Source organism: Sapajus apella, unplaced genomic scaffold, assembly GCF_009761245.1.
Source record: "Sapajus apella isolate SASKATOON/1434 unplaced genomic scaffold, GSC_monkey_1.0 scaffold2, whole genome shotgun sequence".
NCBI lineage: Eukaryota > Metazoa > Chordata > Mammalia > Primates > Cebidae > Sapajus > Sapajus apella.
In genome coordinates, this window is record NW_022436942.1 from 65,116,610 (window position 1) to 65,144,107 (window position 27,498).

Genomic DNA, 27,498 nt, shown 5'->3' on the forward strand with positions numbered 1-27,498 from the left:
TTTGAGATGGAGTCCTGCTCTGTCATCCAGGCTGGAGTGCAGTGGTGTGATATTGGCTCACTGCAACCTCCGCCTCCTGGGTTCAAGCAATTCTCCTGCCTCAGCCTCCCAAGTAGCTAGGATTACAGGTGTGTGCTACCACGCCCAACTAATTTTTGTATTTTTAGTAGAGATGGGGTTTCACCATGTTGGCCAGGCTGGTCTTAAACTCCTGACGTCAGGTGATCTACCTGCTGTGGCCTCCCAAAGTGGTTTGAGCCACTGCACCCGGCCCTTGTTTTTTAAATCCCGTGAAACTAATCTTTGCTGCACTTAGGACTTTCAAGGCCTTCTAAATAGCAAATTTCTCTAGTCTCAGTAGACTTATGCCTGGCATGGAAGAACTCCAGATTTGCTACTTTGTTGTTTATTGATAATCCTGTTGGTCACTACGGCTAATGATTTTAAATGCAACTGAATATTTCTATTTGATAGTATCTAGCTTTTTACATTTCAGACTCCTCTACAGAAATACTCCTAATTTAAGTCCAGAATGAACTCATGGTGGGTGTGGGAGTGGGAGTGTGGTTGGACTGTCAAGGAGAGCTGGTAAGTCTGAGAATATACCCAGAAGAAGCCCCAGGCTAGAGTGAAATCTCTTGAAAGTCTAGTTATCTTTAAAAAAACAATGCTCAAGCACTTTACTTTTTACTGTGTGTGAATTTAAAAATAAAACAGTATTTTAAATTACTCTAGATTAAAATGCACGCATTATGTCTCTTCTGTGGATTCTTAAGTCCTTGGCATACCACTGCCTATGTTTAAAAAGGTACATTTGGAAAGCATGACTCTAGCTTAGAGTTTTCTTTTTTTTAACCCTAAATTAGGGCCATATATTGGTATGCATCTCTTCTTGTGATGCTTAAAGTATATGTGGATACAGGTATTTCCTTTTCTTTTCTGTTTTTTTGAGACAGGGTCTTGCTCTGTTGACCAGGCTGGAGTGTAGTGGCACGATCATGGCTCACTACAGTTACTTCAACCTCCTGGGCTTAGGCAATTCTCCCTCTTCAGCCTTCCAAGTAGGTGGGACTACAGATGTGCGCCACCATGCCCAGCCAATTTTTTTTTTCTTTTTTTGTGTGGAGACGGAATCTCATTATGTTTTCCTGGTCTTGACTTCCTTAACTCAAGCAGTCCTCCCATCTCAACTTCCCAAAGTGCTGGGGTTATAATATTTTCCTTTTATCCTACTTATTCCACGAATACTATCTGGCAGCTTACAACAAAAACATGTACCAACAAATTGGTAAAAATACATAAATAAGATATTCAAATTGCAAACCAGGGAAAAATAGAAATCTGGGTAGTGGTCTTGAGGAGGTGTGGAAATGTAGGGGAAGATAGGACACAACTATGCATGCCACAGGTGCCTACCTAGTTGAGCTGAGATTTTAGTTTTAAGCGTCCTGGAAGCCAAAGAGAGAAGGAAAACGTCACACTTTTGTATCTTTTAAATATAAAAATGGATAGATTTTTAAGAAAACACACTAAATATTTGAGGGAAATAAGACATTTTCTGAATAATTACCTCTGAAGAAATTTCTTATGTGGAGTTCCATATCAGAGCTATTAAGTGTTGTAGTGGGTAATGTCTTTAACAGTATTGTACAGTTAATATAGTAATAACCTGCATAAGACTGTTTGTCAGGATTTCCTTATCCAACACATAACTGTGAACAAAACTCCATGATACCATTTTCTTAAAGCATTATGTAATTCAAGTACATTGTTTTTTAGATTATTAACTTCATCTGGTGCTAAAACTGAGATTAATTAGGATTAGATGAACTACATAATCTTTAAAAATATCATTTATGAATATCACTGATTTCCAAGAATTGAAAATATGGATTTTTTAAATTATAAAAGCAATACATTTTATGGTAGAAAATTTATAGGTATTAATGCATATATATAATGCTTATACTAGAAATATGACATTAGATTCTCCCTTTCGTCTCACATTAATACCCATGTTACATTCTACTTCATACAAAAAATTCAAGTATATGAGTGTCCACCATGCATCAGACATCGATTAAGTCTCTGGTGATAGAGTAGTGAACAAACCAAGCCTTTATTCTCATGGAGCTTACATTCTAATTGGGAGAGACCCAAAGTAAACAGACATGCATATCAAGTGGCAGTAAGAGTTTGAAGAAAATAGAGCAGGGTTAGGTGAAAATGATAAGAAGAGTGGTGGGTGCTCATCTATTATAAGGTAGTCAGGGAGCATCTGATAAGGGGACATTTGCAGAAGGACCTGAGCCATGTACATATATTGGGGAAGAGACTTTGAGGAAAGGATAAACAAGGAACTCTGTGTTAGTAGACTGGAATGAACAAGAGGTAGAACAGTGGAGATGGGGTTTAAATATTTGGCCTCAAAGGTATAAGGACTCTGAATTTTATTCTAAGCAAAACAAAAAGCAGTTGGAGGGTTTTAAGCAAAGTATGACATGGCTGAACTGAAAGAAGAACAAAGGTGGAAGCTCAGAGACCCATTCAGAGATTTTTGCAGTAGTACAAATAAGAGATTATTATGACTTAAAGTGGTAACAGTAGAGGTAGTGAGAAGTGGTTATATTTTGGATTTATTTAGGCAACAGAATTTATTGATAATTAGATGGGAAAGTAAAAAAAGCAGAATTCAAAGGTGACTCTGGTATTTTGGTTCAAGCATTTATTTAGACATGAAAAACTGACAGTTTAGACTGTCATTCTATCTTACTGGACTATACTAAAGTAGCCACTTACTGTATTAATCTCTCTTTCCTTCCATCTCTTCTTGGTTCAGTAAGCATCTCAGGCACAGATATGACAGTATAACTGCTCATGGCACCTTATTGCCTACCCACAAAAGGATGAAGCTAATTCATATCATTTAGATTAATTTGCATATATCTTATGCTCTCATAAGGCAATAACTAATTTTTAAAAATTGGGATCTTTTTCTTAATTACAAGATAGGATATAGAAAAAGAATTGTTTTTTAAGGGATACCGTCTTAGAAATAAAAGGTAAGACTGTTGGTAGGGATTTATGGGGTAGGCAAAGAAAGTCAGTTTTGAAATGTATGCAGTTACTGTCGTAATCAGACCTATATTTAAACTCCAGCTAAAATATATAAGATGTATGGGTATATGTAATTTCCCATTATTTTTCTACAGGGTATGGTAGCTTCTGTTGATTGACAAGCCAGGTGATCTCCTGGATTTGTGTGTATGTGTATGGTATTAATATATAGTACTGGGATTACCGTGATGAGTAAGTTGGACAAAGGTGTCTGTACTCTTGAAATTAATAGTCTAGTGGGGGGAAGTAAGTGGCTTCAAAATAATCATTTCTCAGAAGGAACACACACATTCTGCCAGGAATTTCTGTATGTTTTGTTTTGGAATTTGTTAAATGGTATTCTCATCTTAGGGTTAAGGTTAGAATTATCTTTGATTTTTATTTTAACTATCCTAAACAGCAAGGATTTAATGAAGTTATTTGTCCTCTGCTATACAGCGTATGGTCAAGCTGAGATTCAAACTCAGGCACTCTGACCCCAGAGCCTTAACCACCATCCTGTATAATGTGTTATGATCTTACCATGATGATAGATCAAAGAAAATATAAATGTGAATGGTAATACATGTGCCTTTGTGGTTTGGGGAGTTTTAAAATTAAGGTACATCCATCAAGAATCTCTTTTCCCAGTAATGCATTAGCTGAAATTCTTACTGGTTTTTCTGTGAGAGATTACCTAGCTTTACTATTACTTTTTAAATCTTATGTTTGGTATGATGTGTTAAATTCTCAAACCAAACCAGTATAAGATTAGGTGCTATTGATAAATGACCTGAGTCAAGATTTTCACTAGAGCAATTGAAAGATATTAAAACAGAACATGTGCTGCTGGACTCAGTGGGGATGCAGTGAAGTCTTATCTTAAATAGGATTTAGATTTTAAAGACATAACAAGATGAATTCCATGAAGTTAAAAATCACCTTTGAAAATTCCCACTTTTCACAGCCTCTGCCTCTACCACCTTCATCCAAACTACCAACAGTCTTTTGTCTGGATTATTGAAATTGTTTCCTAATGGGACTTTCTGCCTCTGCTGTTGTTCTCCTATTGCTTGTTCTCCCCACAGCAGCCAGAATGATCTTTTAAAAGATCACCTTACTCTTTTGTTCAGTGCCTTTCACTAGCTTCCATCTCACTCAGTTAAAAACCACTCTCAGGTCAAGAGATCGAGACCATACTGGTCAACGTGGTGAAACCCTGACTCTACTAAAAATACAAAAAATCAGCTGGGCATGGTGGCACATGCCTGTAATCCCAGCTACTCGGGAGGCTGAGGCAGGAGAATTGCCTGAACCAAGGAGGCGGAGGTTGCGGTGAGCCGAGATCGCGCCATTGCACTCCAGCCTGGGCAACAAGAGCGAAACTCCATCTCAAAAAAAAAAAAAAAAAAAAAAAAAAACCCACTCCCCATCATCGCCTGTAAGGGCCTATGTTGATCCGGACCTCACTCTTGACTTCCTCTCCTACTGCCCTTGATGCGACCCTGCCACACTTTACTGGCTGTTCCTTCTTGCTGATCCAGGTAAGCTCCCACATCATGGCTTTTGATCTTGCCATTTCTTCTCTGGAAGACACCTGGCCTAAGTATCTTGTATCCTTACCTTCTTTGAGTGTCATCACAGTAAAGGCTTCACAGACTATCCTATTTAAAATATCATATCCTTTCCCCATCCATCCCTAGCCGGGTGTGGTGGCTCATGCCTGTAATCCCAACACTTTGGGAGGCCAAGGTGGGTGGATCACCTGAGTTTGAGACCAGCCTGGCCAACATGGTGAAACCCTGTCTCTACTAAAAATACAAAAATTAGCCGGGCATGGTGATGCACTCCTGTAGTCCTAGCTACTTGGGAGGCTGAGGCAGAAGAACCGCTTGAACCTGGGGGGCAGAGTTGCAGTGAGTCGAGATCGCACTACTGCACTCCAGCCTGGGCAACAGATCGAGACCCTGTCTCATAATTAATTAATTAAAATAAGATATCACATCCTCTCTTCATCTATCCCTTTTTCTCCATAGCATAAAAATACCACTGACATACAGTACTCTCTTTGTATTTATTTATTGCCTTTCCCCATGGGAGTATTCATTTCGTGATAGCAGAGATTTTTTTTTTTGTCTGTATTGATTACTATACTCTATGCACCTAAAACATTGCTTGGCTCAGGAGTAGGTGCTCAATCAGTGTTTGTTAATTAACGTATTGAACTACATTGTTAATTTTCACAATATCCCTTTTAATATCTATTAATATATGTACAGATATGTATATATTATATACAAGGATGTATAACTGCTGGGATCATAACCTTAGTTTTCTGTCCAAGCCAGATAATATATTATAAAGAACACTTTTAGACCAATCTTGACTTGCTCTAATCTTTACTTACTCAAGTGAATTTAAAAGGAAGTATTTCACGATAGTAAAGGAAATTGGGAAAATAAATTTTAATCATGTTTTCTTTACTGCAGCATAGCTTATTTTATTTCTTAGGTTCCCTTACTACTTTAAACTTAATCATAGTATATTATATATATATATATATATATATATATATATATATATTTGTATTTATAGTAAATTTTGAATACTGTTACTACCTCTGTTCATAAGAGCTCTAAGAACAACAAAGTCATAAAAATTGATCTGTTACTGATTCAGATTGGTGGTGTAATCTTAATAAGAGAAGGGATGTCTTTTTTTTTTTAAGGACTTTTTTTTAGATAGAACAGCTTAGTATTTATTTTTTCAACTTTTATTTTAGGGTCAGTAGTACATGTGCAGGTTCATTACATGGGTAAAATTGTGTGTTGTGGGGGTTGGGCATGCAGATTATTTCATCACCCAGGTAATAAGCATAGTACCCAATAGGTAGTTTTTCGACCCTCTCCTTCCACCCACCACCTTCAAGCAGGCCCGTGTCTATTGTTACTTTTTTTGTGTCCATGTGTACTCAGTGTTTAGTTCCCATTCATAAGTGAGATTCCAGAATTTGGATTTCTGTTCTTGTGGTAATTCATGTAGGATCATGACCCCCAGCTCCATACATGTTGCTGCAAAGGACATGATCTCATTGTTTTTTACGGCTACATAGTATTCCATGGTGTATATGTACCACATTTTCTTTATCCAGTCCACTGTTGATGGGCATTTAGGTTGATTCCATGTCTTTGCTATTGCGAATAGTGCTGTGATGAACATAACACATGTATGGCAGATGGTTTATATTCCTTTGGGTGTGCATCCAGAAATGGGATTACTGGGTTGAATGGTAGTTCTGAGTTCTTTTGAGAAATCTCCAAACTACTTTCCACAGTGGCTGAACTAATTTACATTCCCACTAGCAGCGTATAAGCATTCTTTTTTCTGCAACTTTGCCAGCATCTGTTACATTTTGACTATTTAATAATAGCCATTCTGTCTGGGGAACACCTTTTTTAGTTATGATATACTTTTTTCTTTAGGTATTGTGAAATAAATTACAGTTAAGTTAACCAGTATTCTGTAGGAGGAAATAACATTTTGTCTGCTAAACCCTACCTTCCAGCTCTCTTTCAGTGAGTAACTTTCAGTTATAGTTGAAGCACCACAGTAACAACTTAGGAAAGCTTATAATGTGACTGCCACTCTTTGGTGGGTGTTTCACATAAGATTTATGTTGTCTGCTGGTATAATTTGAAGTATTTATTAAATGTCACAGTTTGAAGTAGGAGAGAAACAAAATGAAGACTAGTTGTACAGTGGGTATAAAATGTGGTTTAGCTGAATAATGTTGATGAAGTCTCAGTTTTGCATGTGATAAGAGGTAGTCTCCTATGTTGAGGTTAAAATGAAATGTGTTTGCATTTTTTTTTTAGGAGATCATGAATCAGACAGATAAAAATCAACAAGAAATCCCATCATACCTTAATGATGAACCACCAGAAGGTAAGTATGCATCTGTAACACTAAGAATGGAAAAAAATCCTGAATTAAAGTTCTGATTTTTAAAAAATATTATTTATTTATTTATTTATTTTTTGAGACAGAGTCTTGCTCTGTCGCCCAGGCTGGGGTGCAATGGTGCAATCTCGACTCACTGCAACGTCCCCCTCCCGGGTTCAAGCCATTCTCTTGCCTCAGCCTCCCAAGTACCTGGGATTACAGGCACCTGCCACCATACCTGGCTAATTTTTTTTGTATTTTTAGTAGAGATGGGGTTTCACCATGTTGGCCAGGCTGGTTTTGAACTCCTGACCTCAGGTGATCCACCCGCCTGGGCCTCCCAAAGTGCTGGGATTATACGTATGAGCCCCCATGTCCGACCCTGATTGTTTTTATTAAATTTAAAGAAATACAACCTGTTTACCTTGTCAGTAAATACGTTCCAAAAATAATTGAAGGTAATATTTTTAGCCTTTAATAAGAAAACACAGATAATGGTGAATAGGACCACAATTTTACCATATAAGGGATAATATTTTCCTGTCATTCTTCTTTTAAGACCATTTTAGAAGTAAAAGTATCCTTTCATTTGTAAGGGGTGAGGATGGATACAGAAGAAGGATGGACTGTGTTTAGTTTTGATATCCTGCATTACAAAATCAGCCCAATTCAAGAGATATTATAGATTTGTTGTTAAACTCCTGTTATTCATTACATTATAATTAGTAGCTCTCCTCCTCTATTAATACATGGTCTTGGGGTCTGCCTCATTTGTCTTTTTAAGTCATAATTCTTTTTTAGTTTGAAAATTGTGACATCATGAATCATTTTAATTCTTCAAAAACCCCTGGACACACACCTGAATGTCCTGACTGTACAGAAAATGACTACAGGCATGTTTTTGGTATAGACTGTTACAAAACTTAATCCAAATAGTGATCTCCTTGGAGAATTGCATGTTGATTACTAGGGCTGGAGGTTGTGACTCTAGGTATTACATATTTTTTTCCTAGTTCTGTTATCTGTTATCTAAAATTTTCTTCCTATATTTCTTATATTGGTAGGCCAAAATGAAATTGCTAGGAAAATAGCAACAAAGAGTTTACACTTAAGCCAAAAAGAAGTCAAAAGAACTATCCAAGGATGCAGTGAACTAAGAGTGTGCCACTGCATTTCAGCCTAGATGACAGTGAGACTCTGTTTCCAAAAAAAAAAAAAAAGCAGAAGAACTGGCTAATTAGGTTTAGTTTAGTTTGGTGGAGGAATAGCCTGGAAAATTACTAACTCAGCTCTTTTCCATGCTTTACATTTTTAGGTCTGGAACTGTGGTGTTTTGAAAAGTTAGGGTTCAGTGAGAAAGTTAACAAGGACTTTGTCAGAAAGAAATCAGGAAAGGGATAAATAAAGGCCATCCAGGGGCATATGATTGTCAAGAAAGAGAACAAAGCAGAATGTCTTTCTATGCCAACCGCTAAACAAGAGGAATCTGCAAAGCAGATAATTTATATGGTGATAATTATGAGTACATTGTAATTAAAGAGATCAACTGCATTAATATTTATCTGATTTAAGAAAAATTATTTATCTTCATCAAATGAATGTGTACCAAATTTGGCATGCCAAGACAGTTTTACTAATGAGCTATTTGGCTTGAGGCAGTTATCTGTTGTAGCCTCAAATCAGGAGTTTGCCTTTTTTCCTAGGGCTAGTGACCTTGATTACAAGAGAACTGCCACTTATGTAATCCTTTCCATCATAATTTTATAATGATACATTCAAATGCTCATCTATATCTTGTCTTTTAATTCAGTCATTAAAACATTTGTATTATACTTAAGTAGTTTTAGTAAAAATATTTGGTTTTTTAAATTTATAGCTATTGCTGTATCTGTATCTATGCACTATTTTGCAAAGAGATTTTGACTAGTCAGTGAGATTTTCCGACTTGTGATACAATGTAAAATCTCCAAACCATGAAAAGAAAAACTATCTCAAGGTAAATTTGTACCCTCTGGATTGGAAAGCTAAGTTTTCAGAAATTTTTGTTTTCTCCATCAAATATTATCAGTGTCCCCATGATACTTTCTTTGGGAACCTCATTCTGCTAGCTTCTAGTAGTTTTGGTGCTCTTAGTTGGACTTATGTACCCAACAATTTACCGTTTTTTGTGTGACAGTGTAGTTTTTTAGAAGTAAAGTCTGAATTATATAAGTACCAAGTATTTTCCACGAAATTTAGAAAAATGCCAATGCTTGTGTGTTATTGCTGCCTAAATCATTAGGTTACTAAAGAGAAAAGTCCTGTGTTCATTTGAAGCTGGTGGTAATTTTTATGAAGTCTTTCTGCTAGTCATTTTATTCCTGAGTTTGAGGTTACATGCTAATATTTATTTTAAAAAAACAAAACGAACTCATGACTTAGATGCAGCTCAGTTTTTCATATTGCTATTACCTTTTATGGGGGATATCTCTAGTTTTGAAAAAATTAGATACTTAAAGCACACACACTCTTTCATAACAATGACTGAGGTAGTAATTTTAAGTGTTAACCATAGCTGTAGTTTCCTCATCCTACTTATGTCTGAATAAAAATGATTTTAGGTAGATGACACAATTTTAAATGATGAACAGTTTTTCATTTTTACATAGTACTAGCTCTTTAAATAGTAAGGGAGACATAAAGGAGAGATCCAAGTGTATTTCCTTAATAGGGGTCCTTACACTTTCTGGTTTCAGGATGTCTTTACAGTCTCAAAAATTGAGGCCCCAAAGAGCTGTGTCTTTGTCAGTATTTACCATATTAGCAATAAAAACTGAGAAATCTGAATATTCATTAAAAGAACCCATATTAACATAATTACAATATTTTTATGAATAGTAACTTTCAAAATAAAAAATTGTGGAAATTGTGAGCAGAGTGATATTGGTTTATACATTTTAGCAAATCTCTTTAGTTTTTGGATTAATGGAAAACAGCTACATTCTTGCAGCTGCTTCTGCATTCAGTCTGTTGTGTTATATAGCATCCTGATTCTGGAAACCTCTGCTATAGACTCATGACAGAAAGAAAGTGAAAAGACAAATGATACTTTAATAATATTTGATAATATTATGAAAATAGTAGAGCCCCTGAAATGGTCTTCGGCATCTCCAGTGGTCCCAGACCATACCTCGGTAACTATTGCTTTTTACAAAGAAGATTGTTTTAGTGATGATTAAATCCTATCAAGGAAATGCAGGTCAAATATAGTTATCTTTTTATTTTTTAATACTCCTTTTGGGATAGAAAAATAAAGGTTATTAACAATAAAACCATAAATCAAGGAAACATTTAAAATAGGATTCTATTTAACAAAAGTTGTCTAGTCTCTAAAGCATTTCTTGTCATAGATACTAAGACCTCGCATTGGACCAAGATATTGTAAAAACGAAGATATTGTATAGACCAAGAGCTCTATACCCTGAAGGAAGAGCGCTTCAGTGTCCTTGAATTGGTATGGTTGGCCTCATCAAATGAATCTCCTGATTCTGAGGAAGGCTTAGGTTACTTAATGATGTGTACTGCTCTTTTACATACTTATATTTGATTGTCTCATGATGTTTTCTCTCCTTAGGTTCAATGAAAGATCACCCACAGCAACAACCAGGCATGTTGTCCCGTGTGACTGGGGGTATCTTCAGTGTTACAAAGGGAGCTGTCGGTGCCACCATTGGTGGTGTGGCTTGGATTGGTGGAAAGAGTCTGGAAGTGACCAAAACAGCTGTTACAACTGTGCCTTCCATGGGAATAGGGCTGGTGAAAGGGGGTGTATCTGCTGTGGCTGGAGGTGTTACAGCTGTTGGGTCCGCTGTTGTAAACAAAGTGCCCCTAACAGGAAAGAAGAAAGACAAATCTGACTAAAATATGGAGATACACTTGCACTCCACAGCACTATAATGCCAGTGGCATTGAATTGCTAAATTATGGACTGCAACCAAGTCAACTGTTTTGGACGTTTATCTTCTAAACTGCTGTGTTGAAAGTATTGATGAGTGGCTTTCATCTAAAAAGAAGAGACCAATACGAGCACAGTAGATGAAGGTTTCTCATACTTAAGTTCCAGCTTTTTATCTGGTAAAATGTTACACTTACTCAGTTGTAACTGAAGATATGGTATGTTTGAATATTTACTATAAGTCTTTCAGTTTGACTAAAAATGTGAAAGTTGAATTTAGTAGATGATCTTTACAGTTCCATATGTATAATGTGCCAGGTAACTCATCTGCCCCTTAAGAAGGGAACCTTGAATTACATAAGCCGTACCTTTGATGTGCCTAATAGTTTCAGATGTCTTAGTTTTTTATAACCATAGTTGATTAGGCCAAGATGCATTCATTTCTTATTTAAGCTGGCAAAAATTAGCAGGAATTAGAGAAGTTTAAAAAGAAAAGATAAATGGTTTATGATACTGAATGTTAACCATCTTTTGTTAGTAGATATGCATTCTATTAATTTAATCATTGATGCCTTACAAAAGAAAACATCTTTTCTGATTCCCTGAATATGTGCAGTTCTTAGAATCATCTATGGATTCTTTTAAAGATTTTTTTGTGAAATTAGTTTTCCCTCTTTAGAATCTCAGGAGTAGTGGGGTAAAAGCATTTCCTGCTGTCAGTGGATAAGACAGTGCTTAACTGTCTTGTCAGTTGTTAAAATTAAATTGTACACTTCTCAGCCTGGGTTCATGCTCCATCATTAATAAACCTCACAGTGCCTAAAGAACATTTACTTACTGGTCAGAAGGTATTTTGGAAGAGTTTCATATTAAGGAGAAACAAATAATTTTAAGTTCTTAAAAATTACTTAAAACACCCAAAATATAAAAAGAAGACTCCACACCTATTCTATCTTTAGGATGTCTTAAATTATTGGCAGTACTCCTTTTTAAAAACACGGTAAAAGTAACCACAAATATGTGAGGACTTACTTGTAAGTGGAATGAAATGAGCTCCATAGATTAGTTTTGAATATAAAATATGTAAAAGTGCTTCAATGGTTTATATAGGCTTTAAAAACATACTGTCTTACAGTCCTTTAAAGCACCTATAGAGTTTGTATCATTTTTGAAGCCAGTTTCAGTCAGGGATTTGAAGTGTTTGATTATGGATGATAAATGTGTCATATCTTATTAACATGTCTCATGTCTCATTCATTCGCAATAAGATTTAGTTGGAATTTATTTTCTTTTTGTTTCATGTTTAATTTCATAAACATTTAACAATTGGCGTATGTACTTGGCATTCCTGTCAATCAAGAATTATAATCCAAGCCTGGGAAAATCTTAAATTTCTTTATACTTAAATCTGGAAATTTGTCTCCATTCTGCCAACTTTTTCTTTTTTTTTACATAGTGGAGGGGAGGAAACGGGGGTGGTACCTTGCAGTAAGTCAAAATAGCATGCCAAAAAATTTGAAACAGACCATTCTAATACCTGAGGCTTAATTGTTTATAAAATACTTAAGAGAATTATATTAATATGGAATCAACAAATGGATAAGAATACAACATAACTTTTAAAAGCTTTTGTAAATATCAGCAGGGATTGTAAGCAAATCTACAAAGGTTCTTGAACCTTTCTACTATGTACAAAACTGGAAAGTTATTAAGGCGTTCAACTAATCAGGAATTAAATGGTCATTTATTTCATGCTGTATGATTTAAGGTATTTTTGGGATTCTGGTCAAATGTCATTGGCAAATGGGATTTAAAAAAACCTAAATCAATAGGTGAACACAAAATAATTATCTAAATAATGGTATTGGAGAACTTGTTTCCTGCTATTTGGAAGAAATTACGGCTTCGTTGCTAGTTTATATTTCTAACTTCTACAGTTATAGACTCCACTGTGCTTTGTATCTGAATCTCTCAGTGTAGACGTTTTGTTTACTGTATGCTTGCATATTTATTTTCAACTTTGTCTGTCTTTAAAATCGCTTTAGGAAAAATGGTTGTAATTAATTTCTGCTACAGAAAAGCCACCTGGTATGTTTTATATCATCAAGATGATTGTTTTAAATTCTAAACTATAACTTCGTTCAGGGGGGCTTTTGCAATGATAGCAGAAAACTGTATAGAGGTTCTTGTTGAAATGAACTAACCATTTGATGATATGTACAGCTGTATACTTGAGTCTTTTTTAGTTTACTTATAAAGACTAGCAATTTGACCTGTTAAACAGGACTAGTTCAAGTTAAGAAACTAAGATTGTTGTATATACCTGGAGGCATCTGTTATTCAGCTTATTGTTTGAGTGGGTTTTTGGCACAATGAGGATAAACTTATGTGACCCACTTGAATGGCTGATCTAATGTTGACATGAATTCTGTACTTAGTGAAATGTCAGATGAAAATAACTGATGAATAATTTTTTATATTAAAGGAATGGGAAAACAACACATGAATTTGTTAATAAAGCACTATGATCGGCAAAAGATGGAATGTTTCATAAAGATCTAAAGAAATAAAGGAAACTTTAAAACAGGGTGATCTTAAAATTCTTAGTTACGTTGTAGTTCAGAAAGTGCCGTAGCCAATTTAAAAATTTTTTGATAGTAATGTACAAACATATCTGTGGATATGTATTTTGATGTTAACATAACCATGAAATACAAATATATTTTAAGCAACTCTAATTAAGAGCGTAGATTTCTAGGTTATACTCCAACTTGCCAAATCTCTGCAAGGTGGGGCCCAGGACAGCATTTTAACAACCTTTCCAGGCAATTTTTGTCCACAACAAGGTTTGAAAACTGATGGAGGGATTATAAAGCAGGGAGCATTTCTCTCTGTTCTAAGTAGCTGTGGAACCAACTTAGACATCTCACTGGAAAGAAATGACTAAAAGGGATGGGGAGGACTACAGAGAATTGATTATTTACTGGGCATCTGCTTACCTCCTAGGCACTATCCATACTTCTAATTTAATCAACATGAGGGCCCTATGAAGGGAGTATCGTTATTCCCTTACAAATATGGAATAGGCTAATTTTCAGTGTTAGTTGAATTTTCCATATTACTTTTGAATTAGTGTATGTCAACTTCTCCAGCTTATGTCCAGGAACAGAAATGGGGCTAATCAGTACCTAGGCCTTTGTTCTGGTGTTGACATTCAGTGTGGCCCATACACTTGATTTACCAGGCTAATTTGCAGCTCACTGGAAGTCTTTCAGGTGATCATATTTACTTTGGTGACCACATTTTGCTACAGCAATAAATTTAGTGTGATTTTACCCAAATTGAAGGAAATCTAATTTTGTTAAAGAGCGTTTTTTCACAGAGGACACCAAATTTGACTCTAGTGTTTTATGAAAGAGTATCTCCCCCTGCTATGTTACTGATTTTGAATTTTTAAAATTCTGTTTCATAGGAAGATCTGAGTTAGAATGTATGAATGGAAAAAAAGGCAAAGCAAAACAATGTCAGAGATTCAAGAGCCAAAAGCTATGGAATGGGATTTGCCCTAAGGGAATATAAAGTCAGTGTACTTCATAATTGACTAAGAATGTGGATTTTTTTTTTTTTTTTTCAAAAAAATGTAATCTTTTCATTTGTAGAGTAAGCTACAAATGTATTTCTGTAACTTCCTCTGGTTCTCTGTGCCTAGATCTGAGCACTTAAATTTTGCTGCTGTACTAACTAGTCTGCTTTTAAATTAATGGCCACAAAGTACACATGGCCACTCAACTCGGCCAAACTTTCTAATATGCCCTTTTATTGTATATTCACTTTCACTCTTCTCAAAATGACTCCCTGCCACCCCCACCCTGAGACAGGGTCTTGCTCTGTCGCCCAGGCTGGAGACATAGCTCATTGCAGCCTTGGTCTTGTGGGCTCAAGCCATCTTCCCACCTTACCCTCCCAAAAAGCTAGGACTAGAGGTGTGTGCCACAACACCAGGATGATTTAAAAAAATTTTTGTAGAGACAGGATCTTTGTTGCCCAGGCCAGTCTCAAACTCCTGGCCTCAAGTGATCCTCCTGCCTTGGCTTCCCAAAGTGTTGGGATTACAGGTGTGAGCTATTGTGCCTGGCCCAGAATCACTCTATAGTGTGAACCAATTATTTCCTTTTTGCCAAACCGATTCATCACTTCTCTGTATCTTAGTTGACCCCTTAGTGGCATTCATTATTATTGACCATGTCCTTGTATCTTCCTGTGACTAACTTCTTGATTTGAATAGCCTTTTCCAGGCTTGGCCAACCACCCTATTCCAAATCTGCACTCCCCCCCAACCCCCCAGGCACTCTAATCTAGAGCCATCACTTTAAATATCATAGATATGCAGATGATCCCCAAATATGTATTTCAGTTCTGACTGTAACTCAACTCCAGACTTAGCCATTTGCCTGTTTGTCAACCCTGGGAGGATGTCTATCTAGTAAGCATCTCAAAATTGACATCTAACTACCAAGGTAACCATATCATAGATAATGTCTTCCCAGCTGAGACACTTGAGAGTGAAAGAGCAAGAGCACCACTGAAACTTTATGTTGGGACAAGAAGCATATACTAAAAACTCTCCAAGGGTTTCCTATCACACTTATGAATGAGATTCTGCTCCTTAGAAGGGCCCGTGCTGCCTATCTCCTCTTGTGCCACTTTCCCAATCACTCAGCCCTGCTACAACTGTACTGGCTGCTATTCTTCTTGAATCAACATTCCTACACAACTTACCCTGAGTCTCCTCATCCGTACAACTGAACAATGGTACTTTTAGAATTGTAAGTGACTTACCCTGAGTCTCCTCATCCGTAGAAGTGGACAGTGGTACTTTTAGAATCGTAGAGCACTTATACACAGAGCTCCCTCTCACTGTCCTAAGGAAGTGAACAGATTTGGATAGTAAGGGTTAGTTGCATTTGCTGAAGGAGTGAAGAGTGAGGATACTGCCTGCATTTTTCATAATTTTTCCATTATACTTAAACCATGTACAAATAGTGCACAGATGTTTAGTGTCAGAGTCAATTGTTTGGCTGTGCATTTGTTACAAAGTTCAGACTTCACAGCTGAAAGGGAGCCAGTTCTTTATCTGGGCAATGTTTATCTTGGAACAAGGTTCAGAAATGGAAACTTGAAACACTACTCCTAAAATTAATACTAACCATCACCCACTTTCCCTTATAGGCAGACCTGGATTTTCAGAAAGTTTTCTAAAAACCTCCATTTATTTCAAGTGTATATAAATTAGATAATTTTGAATTAGAAGATTTTATAGAGAGGTTTTCATAAATGTACCCAAATTTGTTGTTAGTACTCATTCCTTTTGGCATGTCAGGTAGGGGTGACTTCTCTTATGCCAATTCATAAGTAATCCTTCCAATTTACAAGGTTTGAGCAGAAGTCGAAGCCTAGTTAATAAACTTGACTCTGCCACTTGGCAGCTGAGTGGCGCCTCTAAGCTTCAGTTTCCTCATGTGTCAAATGAGGAAAGTAATAAATGCACATGGTGCTTTATGAGAGTTGTTATAATGGTCAATTTTAAGCAAACTGACCACACAAGTAGGTTCTTTTTTTTTTTTTTTTTTTTTTTTTAAGATAAGTAATACTAGGTTCTCAAAGACAGTCATTTATTCCAAGCACAAGATGAAATTAGTTTTCTCCAAAAAAAAAAAAAAAAAGGTATAGAAGTTTGCTAATATTTCATGTAACACTAAGCTAGAGTGATGTTTCATGGCGGGTAGTGAGGAAGACTGGATTTGCATGGCAAGATGAAATGTGCTGTATAAAAATGTATCCATACCTTGAATTAAGGAAGCACTTGTCCATTTCTTAGAAATGATTCACTTATAAAGTATCAAACTGATACGGCATTTAATGGTACATGAGTTTTTGAACTAATGGTTTAAGGTAAAAGTTACCAACTTTAGTTATTAAAATGAATACAGTTTACAATTTATAATATGGCAAGAGTCAGAATTTATCTACTTAGAGATAACTCAAACACAATTCAGAAGCTAAGCAGGTTCTTAAAATTACAGGTGCCTACAAACTGCCTGAATTTTTGTCTTTGCTAGTTTCACCTTGCACTGCTAGAAAGAAGCAACATCAGTCAGTATGTCATTCTTCAACATTTAATGGTGCCACAGGGTTAAATAATGGTCTTACTTTTTTGGCCTGAATTTTGCCAAAATTAGCTTCAAACTCTTTTTTTGATCCATTTAGATTTGCCAGATGTCCATCCTTTATTCTGTAGCCTAAGGAATTGAGTTTCCTTATCCTATACTGTACTATTTGTGGTGTTAATTCAAGAACCATTGGCGTCTCTTTTATCTGAGCTACGGAAATTCCTTCTTTCAATAATCCTTGCATTCTCTCTTCTAAAACTGGAACAGAATAATATAAAAGGGCAGGACATTTCAAAACTAATTCCTTCAGGTCATGATCTGTGCATTTAAAAGCATTTTTAGAGAAGGAAATGCTATTCTGTATACTTCTTGGGCAAAGTTGAAAAAGAAATCCTTTGAGTTTGGACAGAAGCTGGAGAATTTCAAAGTTTGTGAAACCCTGCTCCTGGAGAAATTCTAGTGTTTCCTTTATAGCTGCGGGAGAATTTAACAAAATAAATGTGTTTTGGCTTAACAGTTTTAGTAGCCAAACTTTCATGTTGGCCTCAGAACCACCTACAGCTAGATAGCTCTCCTGGAGAATTCTTATCATTTGCTTATTCTTCTCAACAGGATTATGAAAAATATTAGATGCAGTTGTCAAAAGTCTGCTAATGACCACATTTTTTAGTCCCAACTCTTGAAAGAACAGAACATTCAGCTTCTGGTTCTCTTGGTCTTTAACAGTAAAGAAAGATTCTGGAAACTGCTCTATTAACTTGATTAACTCTTCCTCATTTTTGCAGACTAACTGCCAGAGTTTTCTCTGGGTGTTAACAGTGGTTGGACTACAAACAATTGCTTCCGGGCAGCGTTCCAAAATACTGGCTACAGCAGTCTCATCGGCACCTAGTTCTTGTAAAATATTCACAATTTCTTCAACATAGGTTTTATCCTCTAAAAGTACCCATCCTTTCAATCTACGAATTTTCCTAATGTCAACTGAAAATTTATAGAGCATTTCCACTGTTCTTGTATTTTCTTTGCTTGACAGTCTATCAGTTGTGTAGGTGAAGCATGCTATGAAAGGTCTATATTTTGGAGTTGATGGCATCTTTCTGAAAGAACACAGCCTACAGGGCTGGGATCTCATCAGCAGCTTCCACAACATGGCTGCAATCCTCTAGCTAGTTTCCACCGTCCTGGGACTCAAATGGACTCATTCTATCTGTAAAAAAGAAAATAAAGGTTTTTAGTATAAGGGTGTTGACTTTCAGAACACATATACTTACAAATTTGAGCTAAGTAGGGAAATAAGGTGGATTTAAATTAGACGAAAACTACTCGTGTAATATTTTAAAAAATCTTCCTAAATAATTAATTGAAGTAATTGTAATACACTTCTCCGTACTTTGACATCTTATACTTTGTAAATACATTGTGGAGTTACTTCCATTTTACAGATGAGCAGCAAGACCAGAGTTCAAAGGTTCACAGACCTCAAATGTTATTTTCATACCAATTCCCTTTCCCACAATTTATTTTTTTTAAGAGGCATCTATTATGCACACACACAAACAAACATGTTTTTTTGAAATGTTTTATATTATTAAGTTGATGTTTACCTGAAGCAGATAAAGGGGGCGAGGGAAAGGGTCATCTCTAATTTTATATTTCAGAGTAAATATTTTGCTGAATAAGTATCACCCAAAATGGGCCAATTATTTTATTTTAAATGAGTTAATAAATGGAGTGTGTGTGTGTGTGTATGTATGTTTAGAATTATGTGAACAAAACTCTTTTTTATAAATCCAGAATTAAAATAATTTGTAATTCCAGCACCACTTTGGGATGCTGAGGCGGGCAGATCACCTGAGGTTGTGAGTTCTAGACTTGGTAACATGGTGAAACCCTGTCTCTACTAAAAATACAAAAATTAGCTGGGTGTGGTGGTGGTTACCTGTAATCCCTAGCCAAGTAAAATGAAAAAATGCCACATGACTGTTCCTGTGGTGCCATGGGAAATCAGGTCAGCTGCAGAATGGTGACTGTAATTTTAGAACAGTATAATCAGCTATCTACTTGACATCTTTAGGTATCTTAAGATGGCTATACTGTGTCTGACACATTAATAGTCTTTGCCTCTGGAGGGGCAGCAAAACACCCCCATCCTGTTAGGGTCGTGACTGGACCCGAGAATTAAACAGACATAAGATACATTAACAGGAGAAAAACATAAAATTTAGTTAATGCAAGTTTATGTGGCATGGGAGCCCTAGTATGGAATTGAAGACCCGAAAAAGCAGTTAGAGTCAGTTATTTATGTACTGAGTTGCACAAAAAGTAGGAAGCTCCGAAAAAGCAACTGAAACATGGGGAGATTTAAAAGAAAATTTAACAAGGACCGTGCAGAATTCTTTTGGTATCAATTTCTCATCCTTGAGGTTAAGGATGTTACTCCTTTTGGTATAGGGAGGGTATCTTTCACATGGGAACAGAAGAAAAGTCAGATCTTACACCTGCTGTTTTTCAGGTGCCTTTAATTCAAAATGGTCCGTATATCAGGGTGGTATCATGAACTCTACCACTATTTCTTTTGTCTCTGGTAACGAAAATACATCTGGTTTGTTTTACTACCTGAGAATGTTCTAAGTGTCTCAGTCTTGCCACAGACGTGTGTAGTACAGGTCAATTTAGCCTGTTGGCAGCCTTCCCTCATTCTTTATACATGTGAAAGTAAAGCAGAAAGCAGCCATTTCCAATCCCTGACTCTAATTTAAATGCCCTTGCCATGTATGCTCGGGACTCTTTACTTTCAGCCCTGTCCTAAGTCATCCAAATACATGATTACTCTATTAGGAAAATTAGGTACTCTTTCCATTTTGGTTTCCTATTTTGGTTTAGCTCATTGTGAGTGCCTAAGGAGGCTAAAATAATTGTACACATAGCTTGTTTTAGTAGTTCAACCAGAAATTTCTTCAGATAATTCCTAATACTGTAAGCCAAGATTAAAATATTATTTTAAAAATTTCTAAGAAGACCATCAACTTTAACAGGAAGGAGGAGGCACAGCATGAAGCAGCACAGGGAGACTGGGGCTGGGATCCTGCTCCCCATTCCTGGTTGTGTGACGCCACAGGCTCAGGCTGCACACCTGTCCCCCATGTCAGGAAGGAGCGTGGGGTGCTGCCAACTACCCCCACCCAATCCTGCCTCTAGTTTAGGGGGCAGCAGATAAGACAGCAGTGATTAGAAGAGTACCTCACTATGAGTATGAGATTCGATGAGTATTACTAGCAGCAATCTGTGAAATAGAACATAATCTATGCCTTATAGGAAAACTCTGTAAGGGTTAAAATGCATATCAAGTACTTTGGACACTGCCTGGTACATAGTAAAATTTCTGGAGCTAAAAGTCTTGTATGACTTTAAATTGTATTTTAGACAGAAATACCCATACATATTTAGGATCTTTAGCTCTTCTTGTTACATTGATCCTTTTATCTTTATGTAATATCCTTCTTTGCTTCTTTTGATCTTTGTTGCTTTGAAGTCTATCTTATCAGCAAAAATTGCAACTCCTGCTTTCTATTTATTTATTTTTGCTCTCCATTTGGTTGGTAAATTTTTCTCCATCCCTTTGAGTCTTTGTGTATCCTTGCATGTAAGATGGATCTGGATGTAGCATACCAATGGGTCTTGGCTTTTTTTGCCTGTCTGTGTCTTTGGATTGAGGGATTTAGTCGATTTAAATTTAGAATTAATAATGATATATATGAGTTTGATGCTGTCATTTAATGTTGGCTGGCTGTTTTGCCCATTAATTGATGCAATTTCTTAATTATGTTGATGTTCTTTATTTTTTGGCATTTTTTAGAAAGGCTGATACTGGTTGTTCCTTTCTATTTGTAGTGGTTCTTTCAGAAGCTCTTGTAAAGCAGGCCTGGTGGTGATGAAATCTCTGAGTGCTTGCTTGTTCACAAAAGATTTTATTTTTCCTTCGCTTATGAAGCTTAGTTTGGCTGGATGTAAAATTCTGGGTTGAAAATTCTTTTCTTTAAGGATGTTGAATATTGGCCCCCACTCTCTTCTGTTTTGTAGGGTTTCTGCTGAGAGATCTGCTATGAATCTGATGGCCTTCCCTTTATGGGTAACCTGACCTTTCTCTCTGGCTGCCCTCAGTATTTTCTCTTTCATTTCAACCCTGGTGAATCTGGTGATTATGTGCCTTGAGGTTGGTCTTCTTGAGGAATATCTTTGTGGTGTTCTCTGTATTACCTGGAGTTGAATATTGTCCTGCCTTGCTAGGTTGGGAAAGTTTTCCTGAATAATATCCTGAAGCGTATTTTCCAGCTTGGATTGATTCTCTTCGTCATATTCAGGTACACCTATCGTGATTTTTGCTATACGCTGAATATATGTCCACATTTCATATGCTTTTCCTTTAGGATGAATTCCTAGATTTCCTGACTGAAGAGATGTGTGAACACTTGGAAAGCGAAGCTGCTAAATTTCCTGTCAAGAGAAACTATCTCCATTGACATTCTCACAGGCAGTATGAGTGATTCTCTCATCAGTTTTTATTTTGATATGTGAAAAATGATACGACACTAATTTCTTTTTATTATTGATGAGGGTGATGTTTCATAATAAACTATTTTGGTCACCTTTATTTCCTTTTGTGAATCAACTATTCCTGCCTTTTAAAACTGCGATTGTGGCTGGGCATGGTGGTGCATGCCTGTAATATCAACACTTTGGGAGGCCAAGGTGGGCGGATCACGAGGTGAGAAGATGGAGACCTTCCTGGCTAACAAGGTGAAACTCCGTCTCTACTAAAAATACAAAAAATTAGCTGGCCATGATAGCACGTGCCTGTAGTCCCAGCCACTTGGGAGGCTGGGGCACGAGAATCACTTGAACCCAGGAGGCAGAGGTTGCAGTAAGCCGAGATCATGCCACTGCACTCCAGCCTGGGTGACAGAGTGAGACTCTGTCTCAAAAAAAAAAAAAAAAAAGGAGAAAAACTGCTATCGTTCTGCTTTTTAAAAATTAACTTGTGCAGCCGGGCACAGTGGATCATGCTTGTATAATCCCAGCACTTTGCACAGATCATCAGGTCAGGAGTTCGAGATCAGCCTTCCAATATGATGAAATTCCATTTCTACTAAAAATATACAAAAATTAGCCAGGTGTGGTGGCGTGTGTCTGTAGTCCCAGCTACTTGGGAGGCTGAGGCAGGGGAATCGCTTGAACCTGGGAGGCAGAGGTTGCAGTGAGCCAAGATCATGTCACTGTACTGGGTGACAGAGTGAGACTCCAACTCAAAAAACAAAAAAATTTATTTGATATAATCTCATTTTTGGAAATATTTTCTTGAGCTTATTTTCAGTTGCTGATGGTATAATTCAGCATACCAAAGTAGCCACTTTTTTTATTGTGGTAAATAAGATAGAAATAAAAAATTTACCATTTAATCTATTTTCAAGTGTACCATTCAGTGGCTTAAAGTACATTCACAATGTTGTACCATATTTACCACTGTCTGAAACACATCAACTCTGTCTCTGTACCCATTAAACAGTAACTCTCCATTCCCTCTTCCCTGTAGACACCAGTTACCTCTATTTTACTTTCTGTCTCTATGAATTTGCCTATTCTAGGTACTTTGTATATGTGGGGTCATATAATATTTGTCTTTTTGTGTCTGGCTTATTTCACTTAGCATAATCTTATCAAAGCTCATCCATATTATAGCATCTGTTAGAACAAAGCAGTTAATTTCACATTGTCAAAGGAAGGTCAGGGAAGTTTTCCTTTATGAGTCTTACTGCTTTTAAGTACCAGATGGTCAGTAAAAATTCATCCATATTTCCTTCCATATTTTTGTTTGAATTTTAAAACTTAGCTCCTTAAGTTCATTTGAAATTTCTGGGTGTTAGCGGAGAATCTAAACAGATTTTATCAATAGGTTACTTCTCTCTAAGTACCATTTTCTGAACAACCCTTTCCTTCCCCATGGCTTATGATGCCTCCTTTATCATATGTTAAATGTAGCTTTTGTCTCTAGTTAGCCTCCATCCTCATCCCCTTACTTTGCAATTCCCCGAAGGAGCCAAGAGGCTCATTTCTGGTCTTTGCTGCATACTTACTCCCCCTGCCAGACCATCCTCAAAGAAGCTCTGGTTGACTCACACTTCCACACTTCCCACCAACTACCTGAAATCTTCTCAACTCATATGTCTGGCCTCCCGCCTACCTCCATACTCACCCTCACTCAAAACCAGTGCCCTTACCTCCAATCTGTACAAAGAAAGGAGAGCAGCTCCTCTCAGCAGACATAAAGCTGTCACTAGCTCCCCTTCCCTACAGTTACACCTTTCATTATCCAGCGTCGTCCCTGCTCCTGTGCTGAGCCCAGCCTCTCTGGCCTGAGAACTCTCAAGCCTTTCTTTCCAAGTGTTCACTCCTTCAGCTGTATCCTCCTCTGATGCTCCAGCCATCACTCCACTGCTCTTCCTCTCCTTGCCCAAACCCTCTCTCTCTCCACTGCTCTTCCTCTCCATGCCCAAATCCTCTCTCTCTCTCTTGCCCTCAGCTAATTGCTGCGGATCCCTCTTTCTCTCCATTTCCAATTCTACTTATATAGCTTGCAATAAAGATAACTTCCATGTGGTTATGGACAATGAGGAGTTTTCATTCTTTTTTTTTTTTAAAACAGGGTTTCACTCTGTCGTCCAGGCTTGGAGTGCAGTGGCACGATCATGGCTCACAATAGCCTCAACCTCCCTGGGCTCAGGTGATCCTTCCTCTCAGCCTCCCAAGTAGCCAGGACTACAGGTACATGCCACTACATCTAGCTAAATTTTTTGTATTTTTTGTAGATATGGGGTTTCACAATGTTTCCAGGCTGCTCTTGAACTCCTGAGCTCAAGCAATCTGCCCACCTTGGTATCCCAAAGTGTTGAGATTACAGGCGTAATATGGTTTGGCTGTGTCCCCATCCAAACCTTGAATTATAGCTCCCATAAGTCCGTTGTGTTGTGGGAGAAACCCACTGGGAGATAACTGAATCATGGGGGCGGCTTCCCCCATACTGTTCTCATGGTAGTAAGTCTCATGAGATCTGATGGTTTTATAAGGGGAAACCCCTTTCTCCTGGCTCTCACTTCTTTTCTTGTCTGCTGCCATGTGAGATGTACTTTTCGCCTTCTGCCATGATTGTGAGGCCTCCCCAAGCACGTGGCACTGTATGTCCATTAAACCTCTTTCTTTTGTAAATTGCCCAGTCTCAGGTATGTCTTTATCAGCAGCAAGAAAAAGGACTAATACAAGGCATGCAACCACCACACCCAGCCTTCCTTATCTCTTTTGACCTCTGCAGCTTTTAGCAGAGTTGACCACTCATTTGATTCTCTCATTTGACTTCCTGGACACCCCACATTTTTAGTTCTTTTCCCTTTCTATACTTCTGGCCACCTTCTATCTGTCTTCACTGCAGGCTCACCTTCAAGGCTTGGTTCTAGCCCTCTCTTCTTCTTACTTTACAGTCTCTCCCCACAGATCTTGTCCTCATCCAGATATTCAGTTAATCCACTTGGGGTTCTTTCCAACTTCTTCTCAAAATGTGATCTTGTCAGCGGCCTGCAATAAACTTTCCAATGGCATTTTAGGAAAAAGACAAAATAAAATAAAACATAGAACTGCCTTACCACGGCCTGCATGGCCTCTTTGGGTTCTGCCACCTCCCTCATTCCCATTTCCCTCTCCTGCACCAGCTGAATTTGCTTCCTGTCAGTCCCTGGCGCTCTACCGGTTTCTACTATGTGGTCTTTGAAGACTGTGGGCCAGACTCCATGCCCAAAATGCTCCAACTCTTAGGCCTAAGTGTCACTTTCTCAAGGAAACTTTTCTAACCTTCATGAATACGTGAAGCCCCCTGTCCCCAGTATAGGCTTTCATGGCACCATGGACTTCTACACTTGTGCACAAGTGGGACAACAGCTGCAGCTGTTTATGTGTTGTTTCTGTCTCAACACTCCATATGGTCAGAGACTGTTCACTACAGTGTTCCAATGAACTGCTTCCCTACCCTTCATCCAGCTGCCTTCACTTCCTCTAGGAGGCATTCCTGGGCAGGTGGCCTCCTGTGTGCTCTTCCACAGCACCCTGCTCCGGACCCTACTGCAGCACTTATGCTCTTACAAGTTCTTCATTCATCCAACCAATAGGAATTTTGTTGGAAGTTTAAGCTGTGTGTCAGGCATACTAGGCACAGGTCTTCGGCTAAAACACTTCTTCATACCTCTGTTTGGATCACAGACCAATTGAGAATCTGAGAGTCAGAATCTCTTTCCAGAAGAAAAGACCCACACTCACAATATTTCACAAATGATTTTAGCAGGATTCATGGACACCCTGCAGCCCAGCCATGAACAACTTGCACTAGATTTATAAGCATTGGGAGAGCAGGAACTGCACAGTGTTCTGCTTTATTTCCTGCACCTGGCAAATAACTCGTTCCACAAAGGGGCAAAATCAGAATTTGCCGGATGAAGCTGAGTGAACAAGTGGATGTGGTAACTTAATGCAGTGGGTAAAACTGGGTTACCGGAGCCAGACTGCCTGCTCTCTGGACAATAGTTGTGTTGTGACTTGAGGAATTTACTTCACCTCTCTGAGCCTCAGTTTGGCATCAGGAAAATGGTGACACTATCTCCTTGGTGACTACAAAGATCAATACCACAAATCACTTAGAATATGCAGAAAACTCTTCACATACACTAAATCATTAAATGATCACAACAACCCATTTTAAAGATGAAACAGATGCAGGTAAAGGAATTTGCCCAAGGTTGCTTAGCTAAAAAACGGGAGAATTTGGATTCAAACCAAATTCTTGGCTTGGCTCCAGAGTCCTGTGCCCCACATATAGTAATGCTTTTGGTAAATGTTAAATCACCATGTGGGCTGTTCTCGGATGCTTGTTTCTTAAGCATTTTTGAGGAGTGAAATTCACTTCTGTAATACACACAGTTAGGGTTAGTATGGTCTTCTCTACACCACCACCGGTTTCAATAAAGTTCTGATTTTGTAACACGTATGCCCTGTTGCCAGTTTCAAACTGACCAATGTTCATAAGCAAGGAAAAGCGAGGGTCCACGGAAGATCTCCGGGACTGATCAAAAGGCCGCACATTCACTGTGGGGCCTCCGCTTTTCCAGAGAAACCCAGCAGGCTGAGCTGAGCGCCTGGCGAGGCGTGGGATTTTGCTGAGGGCGGCTCCGACCCCTGCCTCAGCGTCGCTGGTGAGGAACGCGCCCAGAAACAGAGGAAGGGGAGGACTCACCCGTCGGCGTTAGCTCTAAGCGAGGCACAGGGAGTCCCGAGGGCCAGGCCCTGTCCTTCCCTCTCTCTCCGGCCAGCCTCCCCTGTGGTCCACCGTCTTCCTGAGGCCTGGAACCTGGGTCCCAGTCCTGGGTCCCAAGAGGCTCTAGGCGGCCCTCGGCAGCCCCAACCAAGCCACGCCCCCCTTCACCTTCACCCACGGCCAATGAGGGGTCGGGAGATGAGCGCCCCCCCGAAGGCACGCCCCCGCGCCCCAGCGTAGCCAATCAGAACGCGGGACACAGCTACGCGCCCCTTCCCGCACCAAGAGGGCGGGTGGAGTGGCAAGCGATTTTCTTGGGAGCCGCATCCGGCATTTTCACACCCTTTCCTTCTCAGCATTTTAGGAAACGGAGTTCCAGTCGCTTTGCCGCTTAGAAAATGTAAAAAAAAAAAGTAGAAACAGAAACTGCTACATCTTTAAGACAGAGCCAATCTTATTCCCAAAATCATTCAAAATTCAAAACTATTCCCTAAATAATCCAATTAGGTAAAGAACCAACTTACAAATGTTTTTTTTTTTTAAAAAACCAAAAGTTATTGAAACACATCTAAACTCTTCCCCGCCCCTACCCTACCACAGCAGTTAGCGACTAATTCGTCTTTAAAAGCTATCTCCTTTCTCCCACTCCTTGCTACCTTCACCTAAACACATACCTTTTCTGATAAACTGCTCCGTGGTTTCTATTCTAATTATTACCAGTGATGCTTAACCTCATACACTAAACACATTAATTTCTCCATAAAGCCGGGCTCAATGTCTCTCTAATTTATGTTCACATTTATCCATCCAACCATTTATCAAGCATGTTGAAACAGTAATGAGAAGATAGAGGGGGAATAAAACACATTCCCGGTCCTTATGGGAGTTTACATTCTAGTGGGGGGCAAAGACATTAACAACTAATAACGTGACTAATCACACCTAGAGTTAAGTGTTATCGAGGACAGGGTGCCCTGATTGGGCCTAGTGGTTCCGTTTGTGTGGAG

The 27,498-nt window shown here is 38.2% G+C and overlaps 2 protein-coding genes across 4 annotated transcripts in view; one reads left to right on the top strand and one right to left on the bottom strand.

Moving 5' to 3' along the window:
• TMEM263 (transmembrane protein 263) overlaps positions 1-13,561 on the top strand; it is a 19,079-nt gene extending 5,518 nt beyond the window's left edge. The window contains exons 2-3 of the mRNA XM_032285806.1: positions 6,972-7,041; positions 10,652-13,561. Of these exons, the coding sequence (XP_032141697.1) occupies positions 6,978-7,041; positions 10,652-10,938 (351 nt within the window). The 5' untranslated portion in view covers positions 6,972-6,977 and the 3' untranslated portion in view covers positions 10,939-13,561. The remainder of the gene's footprint in view (positions 1-6,971; positions 7,042-10,651) is intronic.
• Positions 13,562-16,610: 3,049 nt separating this feature from the next.
• MTERF2 (mitochondrial transcription termination factor 2) lies at positions 16,611-26,671 on the bottom strand. Of its 3 annotated transcripts, none has more exons than XM_032285825.1 (3): positions 26,471-26,671; positions 24,629-24,765; positions 16,611-18,349 (listed from the first exon to the last, which is right to left on the bottom strand). In XM_032285825.1, the coding sequence occupies exon 3, from the start codon at positions 18,290-18,292 to the stop codon at positions 17,135-17,137; it is 1,158 nt and encodes a 385-aa protein (XP_032141716.1). In that variant the 5' UTR covers positions 18,293-18,349; positions 24,629-24,765; positions 26,471-26,671; the 3' UTR covers positions 16,611-17,134. The 3 variants fall into 3 exon arrangements, with proteins under 3 accessions (XP_032141716.1, XP_032141710.1, XP_032141711.1); XM_032285819.1 differs by having other exon boundaries at positions 24,629-24,775; XM_032285820.1 differs by lacking the exon at positions 24,629-24,765 and having other exon boundaries at positions 26,471-26,669.
• Between the last annotated feature and the right edge of the window lie 827 nt (positions 26,672-27,498).

What these genes read in the sequence shown, in the direction of transcription:
- MTERF2 (XM_032285825.1), bottom strand. Translation starts at nt 18,292, where the DNA reads ATGTTGTGGAAGCTGCTGATGAGATCCCAGCCCTGTAGGCTGTGTTCT.